Source organism: Pollicipes pollicipes, unplaced genomic scaffold, assembly GCF_011947565.3.
Source record: "Pollicipes pollicipes isolate AB1234 unplaced genomic scaffold, Ppol_2.1 Scaffold_3447;HRSCAF=4054_pilon_pilon_pilon, whole genome shotgun sequence".
In the NCBI taxonomy this organism is placed as follows: Eukaryota; Metazoa; Arthropoda; class Thecostraca; order Pollicipedomorpha; family Pollicipedidae; genus Pollicipes; species Pollicipes pollicipes.
In genome coordinates, this window is record NW_023596297.1 from 31566107 (window position 1) to 31576344 (window position 10238).

Below are 10238 nucleotides of genomic sequence, written 5' to 3' on the forward strand. Positions count from 1 at the left end.
AAGATGTCACTATTGGTGTATTTTTACTCAGTGAGCAGCAAACATGTACCTAGTTCCCAAGATTTCTTCCATGAAGCCGATTCCTGGCTTTGCAACCAGTCTGGAATTAAGCCGCGGTGCAAGCAGGAACCAGAACCCGGTCTCATGTTCAGCCAACAGATCTCGCAAAACAAGGACGAATCTCATATTTAGCCAAAAGATCCAGCAAGACCGAAGACACAGCCCAGGATGAAGCTTAGATGCAGCAAGAACTATTGTCTAGTCTGGAGTAATGTTGAAGAATGCAGCAAGATCCAGAATCTTACCAGAGACTGTGCCAGCATTTTTGTTGTTTAAAACCTGAGCAGGGAAAATACCTCACCGTATTTCCACTTTTTTTCTCCGAGTAAAATGGGCTGGGGTCACCTAAAAATATGAAACTACACACCCTAGTGTTTCTTTCAGTTGATACAAATGAATGAAAACATGCACATTAATCATGCAATTTACAACTATGATGGCAGGGTCGCTTGCGCATGGGCGTAGAAACAGGGCGTGGGGGTGGGGCCGGGGGCTATGATCCCACTTTTCAAGGTGGGGGAGGGGCAGTAATGTTAAATGGCCCCCTACTTTTCAGATTAAGGCATTTGGCTTAAATTTGCACTACATTTAACATGCGTGCCGATTTGCCTAGTTCACCAGCCATCTCACCATCGTCATCTATTCGCGTTTGATGCGTGATCTGTGCGTCATCAGATGATAAAACAGATGCGTCATCTTTTTCGTTTACTCATTGGCCATCGCTTAATGTTACGGCCGCAAGGCCGACGCCGCAGGGCTTGGAGACTGCAACGCCGGGCCTCGAGGCTATTGCTATGATTTGCGAGCGCGCATGTTCAAGACCATATTACGTGGTTTTCTATCAGAAATCAGTTCTGACAGGATATTTAGCATTTTAAGACGAACACGGGTTAGCAATGCTAATACGAATTGGAAACCCCATTTCATCTACAGTCTAAGGTCAGGGAGAACTCAATATCTCTGAAGAAGACAGAAATACACGGAACTGAATTCTTTGTGACAATTATTGGACTACCTGCGGTGATCAGGAATGTTGTTCCGTCAATGATGGTTCCTGTACTGATCCGGGGCTACCTGCGCGGGTGAGAAGGCTTTCCATGTCAGGGATGGGAACCATGTGATATGATATATCCTTCTAATGGCCTCTGGATCGACTAGGAGATCCCGCCCCGTGCCACCAGAATGACAGCCAGAAGACACTTCGCGATGGGACGGAATGGCCCTTCAGCCCGTGACCGGAAACGGTATGTACCCCTGGTATTCTACTCAGGAGGCCCCTTGCTCGGAAGGGAATAAGGGGTCTCATTATTGTTGAGTCAACGCGGGTCTCATTACTGTTAATTAGGTTGGGTCGAAATGAGCTTTGAAAACGGGGAAGATCATGCCATGTTTGCCTGACAACGTTCGTTTTTCAAAATGCATTATTGAGACAAATTGCATCAAAGGGCTTGAATTTGCCCGTCCGCAACCTCAAGAGCAAGAACACGAATGGTCTGGGCTGCAGCTTCCGTAAAACCGAAAAGCTTCTGCCACTGCAAGTGCTACCAGACGGCGGGCGCCGTGTTAATCTGTCTCTGGATATATGAATAGCTGCAAAGAAACGAAAAATAAATATTCTACCTTCACTCTTCAAGCTTAACCACCAGATTGCAGTATAACTTCGCGGTGCTTTAAGGGTCAATCGGTTCTTTTCATCTGTCTAAAAACTGCACACGTGAAACATGCCCCCAGGCTGCCTTCTGAATGTAAGGTCTGATGTTATGAGGCGTTCAAGCATACTTTTTTGGAGGCGTCATGATTTCCACTTAGGCACACCACTTAGTCCACTACCACGTCCACCATTTAGCCACAGCTCAATATTAGCTGCTAAGCCGATGCTGCGCGGCCTTCGGAGACTGCAACGCGTGGGGTCGAGTCTTGTGTTTCTAAGATTTTCTAGTGCGCACACCCAAAATTACGTCACATGACTCGCATTACTAGTCGATTTAAGTGTTTAAAGATAATAATTTTAGAGGCGTCATCATCTTTGTCCACCGGTGGGCCACGACTAAGAGCAACTGGGCTAACGCCCGGCGGACTATGGAGATTACAACGCTTGGTGTCGAAGTTTTGTTGCTAAGATTTGCAAGAGCGCATGTTAAGAAAACACGTTACATAAATTGCATCACTGATCGATTCTGACTGAATGGTGAACATTTTCAGAGAAACATGGCTTAGCCATGTTAATACGCATTGCCGACCACTCGATCTGCAATACAATTTTCCTCTTCAAATTTGGATCAAACATATCGATCTACAATCTACCTTCGCGATGTCCTCAATGTCAGTAGAACCGAGGTAACAAATTCTGTCAAAGCTTCTCAGTTCTCTCCGTTTAGAAAGAGTCAACCAACCATTGTAAATCAGGAGCACCGGTGATTTATTCCATGTAGCCGTTCAGCGCCTGATTTCTGCAGTTCATTAGACTCAAAATACAAAGAGAATTAAGCTTTCGGTAGTTCCTGGTTTTTGTTCTGGTGAGAAGAAAAAATGAGAATGAAACGAAGAAAACCGCATCACTTGTTAACAAGTAAACTATATCCGGGGATTTTTGGGGGATCATCATAAGACGGGCTTTTGTCAACCTTGTGTTTCTCCTTGGCAAGGCTCCGCCTACACACAAAAACAGGTCAAGTCGTATACGTTGCGTGATGGGCAATGCAGCATCCGTTGTGTCAGTTCATACCTAAGGCAGACAGCTTCCCGGAGGTTATTTTTCTGCGATGGTGTGGTGTAAAGGAAGACAGTTAGGAAAAATATGTTATTGCAGCTGTCCGACACATGTTTCATATGGCATGTAGTACTAACGCTGATCCAAAAGTATGCAACAAAACAGCCATACAATCAGCTCGCAGTCAGTCATGCGGGAGAAATCCGGGCCAGGGCCGTGGCCACCAACGGCGGACAGGAGCAGGGCCCAGATAAGGAACATGTTGCAGATTGGCCTTATTATATGGCTTAGTTTTTTCATGACATGAAAATCAAAAGTTTTATGACTTTTGTCATCTTGTTTCTGGCAGTTTCAAGCTCCCAAATTTCTTTCCGCCTAAAATGCTGCGACAATTCTTCTCTCTGAAAAAGCAGCCAGCGAAATGAAGGCACATGAAAAATCTGTCGCACCGTGAACCATCGATCCCCGTTCAAAACTATTACCAGCTTATATTCAGGACTTATTTTGGCATCTGTGCTGCGGAGACAGATGCTTCCTCAATGACCCGAAATGCCTACCCGCTCGGGGAATTTCGCCTCCCCAGGAAAGAAAATGTTAAAATTGACGAATAATCTTGGGAAGCTGGATAGCCTTAGTTGCCAAATGACAGATGAGTCGAATAGGAAAGACTGTGCAGCAGTGAGAAGCAGCTCTAGATGCAAATCTAGCATAGCGGACATACCATTTGAATAAAGAGCGATAACAATCTTCATTCGTACCCGCCCCCCCCCCTCCCCCTCCCCCGATCATCGGGCTCGCTTCCCAGAAAAAAGTTCCTGAAGTACGCCGCGAGCTTGGCCCCACTTTTTGAAACGTTTCTACGCCTATGCGCTTGCGTATGACGTGTTTCACTCTTACTATGATTGTCAATATTTTTCAAGGCATATGCCTGATAACAAGTTTCATGTAGTTTGTTTTTCTGTCCCTGGCAATATCTGTATCTGTGTTTAGTTCTGTTCAATGAACTCCAATTCAATATACGACGCCAACCAACCACTCAGTATTGATCAGAAATTTGCAGCAGGTAAGCCATGCGATATGTGCATGGAAGTCCCAGACATGCCTTGTCTGTGCTCGTTCAATAAAAATTCCGCCTTGACATTGAACCGTATTTTAGCCTTGTGGCAATGGTAAATGTCAGTGATGCCACTTCAATAGTTAATATTTGTGGACACAATGTTAAAGTTGTCTTTGTTTGTAAGCAGCATTGCCAACAGCGCAATGGTGACTGTCTTAGAATGAAAGACGGGTGTTGGTAAAAGGGGAATAACGGTCATTTCAAAACTGTGATGTAGTATCTATTCCTCATTATTCCTTATTATTCCTTATTATAGTATATATATTATTATTCCTTGTTATTCCTTCTTATAGTATATATACTATTATTGATTCCTTATTTATTCCTTACTGAATGTGGTGCACATTCGAAATTCATGGAACCTTTTATGATGGGCTGTTTAAAATGCCACTCCTTTCCATTTGTAATAAAAAACTGTCGTCAGTGTTGAATATATTCTTTCAAACAATATGCACTTCATAGTACGCGCACTTCGATCACTGCTGTCTGAGCAACATTACTGGTATTAGCCAAACAATGTTGTGCATTAGATGACACCGAGATGAAACTTTATGCACGCTATGAAAAGATCTAAAATTAGGGAAAATCACAGAAAGGTTGCAGTTTACTTGGTCTTGCGTTTTAAGGGCCGGGTCAGCATTATAGCACAGTTGGCTTTTGCAAGATGAGAGCCTGGCTGGCCGAGGCGGGCCGAGCTGCGGGCTAACATTTTGGAAAGAGTTGGGCCTCTAATTTTCCCCATTTTCCCTGACCATTAGTGCGCTGAGGCTACATATGATCACACCAAGGCGTGTCGTTCTTCATCCTCCCCGGTTCAAGGGCAGCTCGGTCCGGCGTGCCTCCCTGTGAACGAACTGTGACCGGCTGTTGACTCTGCTTCCCTCCAAGTTTTACAGTCTTATGGTTTGCTTTGCTTCGTGTTATCTTTGTTATTGCCTGATCCCTTTTTCGTTTTTTTCTCTAGTTTTCGCTTTAGTATGCTGTCGGTCTCGATATGCATGCATTCAGTGCACGCGACATTTCATGTATGCTAGTGAACACAGCGCAAAATTGTCAGCTCTCTATATGTCTGCCACCTAATTATCTGAAACATATTACCAAGTTATTAGGGATGCTACCTGACAAACTAGCCAGTCATTTGTCAATGTCCATATCTGTAGCTGGAGAAGTGCTTCTTGTATCCACCGAACTGTCCGCCGCCGAGTCCGTATCCGGAGAAGTGCTTCTTGTATCCACCGAACTGTCCGCCGCCGAGTCCGTATCCGGAGAAATGTTTCTGGTATCCACCGCCGAGGCCGTACCCGGCTCCCAGTCCGCGGAGACCGAATCCGCCGAATCCGCCTCTCAGCCCGCGGAGACCGAATCCGCCGAATCCGCCTCTCAGTCCGCGGAGACCGAATCCGCCGAATCCGCCTCTCAGTCCGCCAAGGGCGTACCGCCGTCCAAGCCGTACCCGCCGTTGAAGCCGCATCCACCGTTGAGGCCGTATCCACCGTTGAAGCCATGTCCGCCGTTAAAGCCGTATCCACCGTTGAAGCCGTTCATACCGTAGCCGTACCCGGCTCCTAGTACGCTGAGGCTGAATGGTCCCATGGCCGAATGGAAAGGAATCAGCAAGAACCAGAATCTTACCAGAGACTGTCAGCATTTTCCTTGTTAAAAATCTGAGCAGGGAAAATATCTAACCGTACTTCCGTTTTTCTCAGAGTTAGAGTACTGGGGCCACTCAACAATATGAAACTACACCCTTGGTGCTTCTTTCAGTTAATACATATGGATGAAACAATGCAAACTAATCATCCAATTTACAACCATAACGGCCGGGTCACTTGCATATGATACGTTTCGCCCTTACTGTGATTGTCAATATTTTTTGAGGTTATGTCTGGTTACGATTTTCGTTACGATTTTCGTGTGGTTTGCTGTTTCTATATCTCGCTATATCTGTATCTGCGTCTAGTTCTGTTTAACAAATTTCATTTCGACATACGACGCCAATCAATCATTCAGTATTGATCATAAATTTGCGGTAGGTAGGCCATGCGATATGTGCACAGAGGTCCTTGACATGCCTGATCTCTTTTCGTGTCATGGAAATTCCGCTTCAACATTGAACCATGTATTAGTCTTGTGGCAATGCTAAATGTCAACAAAGTCGCTTCATTGCGTGATAGTTGTGGACGAAATGCTAGAGCTGTTTTTGCTTGTACGCAGCATTACAAACAGCGCAACGGTGACTGTCTTGCAGTGAAAGACGGGTATTGTTTTTTGGCAAAAGGGAAATGACAGCCATTTCAAAGCTGCGATGTGGTAATTATTCGGCGCTGTTGCATGGTGAATTCTTTAAGGAAAGCAAACACCATATAAGAGCATGCGTCTGCCTCCTGAATACAGGTCATGACAGTGCGGCATTGTGACGCATTGAACGGTGCTTGTGCCTGTGTGTATTGTTATGAACTGAGAAGGCTTCCCATGCTTTTAAATGTCCTACATTCTTTACCTTGGCAGTGTAAACCCTTGGATTGATACATGAAATTGAAAAAAGACGTTTAGCGGTTAGTTTACTGAATGTGGTGCAAATGCGAAATTTCTGGTGTATTTGGTGATAGGTTATTTGAAATACCACTCCTTCCCATTTGTAACCAGAAAACTGGCGTCAGTGTTTAAGATGCTCTTTGAAACAATAGAAATGTTATAGTCCAAAACATTATGATCACTGCTGTCTAAGCAACTTTACTGGCACCAGCCAAACAATGTTGTACATTATATTACACTGAGATGGAGTTTTATGCGTGCTATATGGGGGTCTAAAATTAAAGAGAAATCGCAAAAAAGACTGCAGTGTCCTCAGCACGTGCAGGTTAACGGCCGGGTCAGCATTGTAGCACAACTGGCTTTTGCAAGATGAAAGCCTGGCTGTCCATCGCGGACCTAGCTGTGGGCTAACAGCTTGGAAAACGTTGCGTCTCCAATCCCGTCCCACTTTTCCTATCTATTAGTGCGCTGATGCTACATATGACATCAGGGCATGTCCCTCCTCATGCTCTCCAGTTCAAGGGCAGCTCGATCCGGCGTGCCTCCCAGCATTTGCTTTTGTTTCGCGTTATATTTGTTATTCTCCTGCTCCCTTTCTCGTTCTTTTCTCTCGTTTCCGCTCTAGTATACTGTCGGTCTCCATATGCATGTCATCAGTGCACGCGACAGTTCATGTATTCTGGTGAACACAGCGCAAAATGATCAATTGCTAATATATCTGCTGACTAAGGAACCGAAACATTTTACCGAGGTATTAGAGACGTTACCTGAAAACTAACCAGTCATTTGTCAATGTCCGTAGCTGTAGCTGGAGAAGTGCTTCTTGTATCCACCGAACTGTCCGCCGCCGAGTCCGTATCCGGAGAAGTGCTTCTTGTATCCACCGAACTGTCCGCCGCCGAGTCCGTATCCGGAGAAGTGCTTCTGGTACCCACCGCCGAGGCCGTACCCGGCTCCCAGTCCGCGGAGACCGAATCCGCCGAATCCGCCTCTCAGTCCGCCAAGGGCGTATCCGCCGTTGAAGCCGTATCCGCCGTATCCACCGTTGAGGCCATATCCGCCGTATCCGCCGTACCCCGCCGTTCAGGCCGTAGCCGTAGCCGGCTCCTAGTCCTCGGAGGCCGAATCCGCCGAATCCGCCCCTCAGTCCGCCAAGGGCATATCCGCCGTTGAAGCCGTACCCGCCGTTGAGGCCGTATCCGCTGTATCCGCCGTACCCGCCGTTCAGGCCGTAGCCGTAGCCGGCTCCTAGTCCTCGGAGGCCGAATCCGCCTAATCCGCCGAATCCGCCTCGCAGTCCACCAAGGGCGAATCCACCGGCACGCCCGCTGAATGGTCCCAAGAACCCGCCATAGCTGGGAGCAGCCGCAGCCACCAGGCAGAGAACGATAGCCAACTGTAAGGTGTAGAACGAAGCTATTAGGACAGCTTCTTGTGCGCACGCGGGTTAGATGTGACTGTGTCATGAATACATCGTGGTACAAAAGGGTTGAAATACCTCAGACTCATGAGGTGCTTTACAGGAATTTGACATCGCTGTGGAGGCGGGAACTACTAGTGCAGTATGCGGTCTTTATGCTGAGTGAATAGTGCTTGCAAAATAACACCGTGTTTTCTCTGCTACCTGTCTGTAAGTGTGGCTCAGAAGTATGCAGCACGAAAAGCTTCATAGTACCATTATTAAAACAAATTCAAGTGTCATGAAAGCGACGATTCAAATGAATCGAAATTTTGCACTTTCACTCCTCGAACGCCGCAGCATGTGAGAGCTGCTTTTAATTCCATTGGAAAAAACAACAGTACGTTACGGCTGAAGGCGAGATGCATAGGTGGGATATCGCAGTCGTTCAACATCTGTTGGCTGGCATGCTGATGGCAGCGAGCTCATATTTTAGAAGGAAACGATTTCAAATGAATTTTTGATGAGCGGGATCTCATTCCGTCCTCCGTGTGCAATTGCGTTGCCCTGCTCACTCCAAGTACATGCGTCATGTGAGAAGAAAGTCACCATTCAGACTGATAACGTTTATCTCAATAAGAGTCAAGCATGAACACGGAGATCAACGGCCCGAATAAACGCGGCGCTGCAAGTGCAGGCCACATGCGTTTTGTTCAAACGTGATGTGAGCAAAGCCTGCAAATGCGCCACTTTGTATGACTTGTTTCGTCAGCGTGCATTGGTGGACGGGGCGCGTATGACCGCTGCTTTGCGACCCCTGGACTTTGGCGGAGTTAGAAGTATGAACCCTGTGGGAGATGGTGTTTCGGAGTTAGAAGTATGAACCCTGAGCGAGATGGTGTTTCGGAGTTAGAAGTATGAACCCTGTGGGAGATGGTGTTTCGGAGTTAGAAGTATGAACCCTGTGGGAGATGGTGTTTCGGAGTTAGAAGCATGAACCCTGTGGGAGATGGTGTTTCGACTGGCAAAGACTTCAGGGAAACGGACACCGAGGCTCGATCTCAACATTTCGGTAGACGTTTCAAGCTCGGCCTTTGAGATGTAGCACAAGTAAATAGGTTTAAATTAAGCGATGCAGAAAACAGAATGCTCCCATGAATCTCCGGTAAAGGCTGTCAGAAGCTCCTCCGATTTGGGTGCTGAACAATGAGCGTGATGAAACTTGACACGATATTTGGCGGAGATTTACAAGCCGTTACACAGCTGTCCACACAGTGGGATCTGTCCCACAGTGTGGACAGGTGTATGTGCGGAAGAGAGTGTTATGGTCGAGACAATACTTTACCCTCATGGCGGCGAGTAGTTGATGGTGGCTGCTAGGCGTTGATGAGTGGTGGTTACTATGGCACACCTGTCCTTTTATGCCAGATTTATCCCCTGGTTGCTGCACTCTGCACCAGATCAATGTGGGTACCACGCCCTGTTAGTTGAGAGTGAAAGCAAATAGTTCTGTTTGTAAAAATGCAGTCAGGGTTGCAGGCGTGTCACTTTTTATAATCGGTTAGGGGGCTCAGCGAAAATGCTGACCTAACCTACTCCGGTTCAAATGCGTAACTGACCTGGCTCTCGCCATTCACCAGCTACATTTGACAACTGTCCATAAGGTCGACAGCTTCTCACAGTTATATCCAGCGGTCGAACGCTGCTACAACCGCAAAAAAACAACATCGCAAGCAGTCTTCAAAGTTGCAAAGGTTGTCTTCACGCTATGGATAATTGCAATACCACATGGCTCAAGGAAAATGAGTCACACAATGTTCGCTACATTCTTCATGCGATGTCTGAGATGGTGTGAAGCCTTTTGATAGTACCCTTTCCGGTAAGTTTTGGGATTCTAAAACCGATGAACGCTCTTCTTTCTGTATTCCTGGCCATCCCGCGTTGACTTTCTTGCTCCTTCGTGGCTTCGAGGCTTCGTGAACACGGTTGTGCTATCTTACACTGAACGGACTGCAAATAACATTAAAGAGTATACCACCAATGGCTTAGAAAAGATATGGAGGGCAGGCGAATTTTGATAACACCGCGATTTTTGCGACTTTGCCTATGCTGGTCGACTACCGCAACCTTCAGCGCGGAGTTGGCGATCGTACTTCCAACAGTGCAAACACGCTAGCTTGGCACCAGGTTGGGAAGGAAAACTTGGTGACCGGTATGCATTCTTACAGCGATAACACCGCGTGCTGGAACGGCACCGGACAAGATAATATCGCATGCATTCGTTCGAAGAACTTCGTAGCTGTTCTCGCAGGGGTGGCTGCTGGTATCATGGCATCGCCCCCGCAAATACAACCCGCCCGGCCGGCGGTGAGGTCACGTGATCACTATGGCTGCACCCGGCACTAAATAGCCCGAGG

At 46.8% G+C, this 10238-nt stretch overlaps 2 protein-coding genes across 2 annotated transcripts; both read right to left on the reverse strand.

The window, feature by feature from the left end:
- Window positions 1–5028: 5028 nt before the first annotated feature.
- Window positions 5029–5480, reverse strand: LOC119092438 (acanthoscurrin-1-like). Its single transcript, XM_037215400.1, has 2 exons — window positions 5324–5480; window positions 5029–5264 (listed from the first exon to the last, which is right to left on the reverse strand). The coding sequence occupies exons 1-2, from the start codon at window positions 5478–5480 to the stop codon at window positions 5029–5031; spliced, it is 393 nt and encodes a 130-aa protein (XP_037071295.1).
- A 1731-nt stretch (window positions 5481–7211) lies between these two features.
- Window positions 7212–8407, reverse strand: LOC119092439 (acanthoscurrin-2-like). The gene is made up of 3 exons (XM_037215401.1): window positions 8397–8407; window positions 7498–7777; window positions 7212–7346 (listed from the first exon to the last, which is right to left on the reverse strand). The coding sequence occupies exons 1-3, from the start codon at window positions 8405–8407 to the stop codon at window positions 7212–7214; spliced, it is 426 nt and encodes a 141-aa protein (XP_037071296.1).
- Between the last annotated feature and the right edge of the window lie 1831 nt (window positions 8408–10238).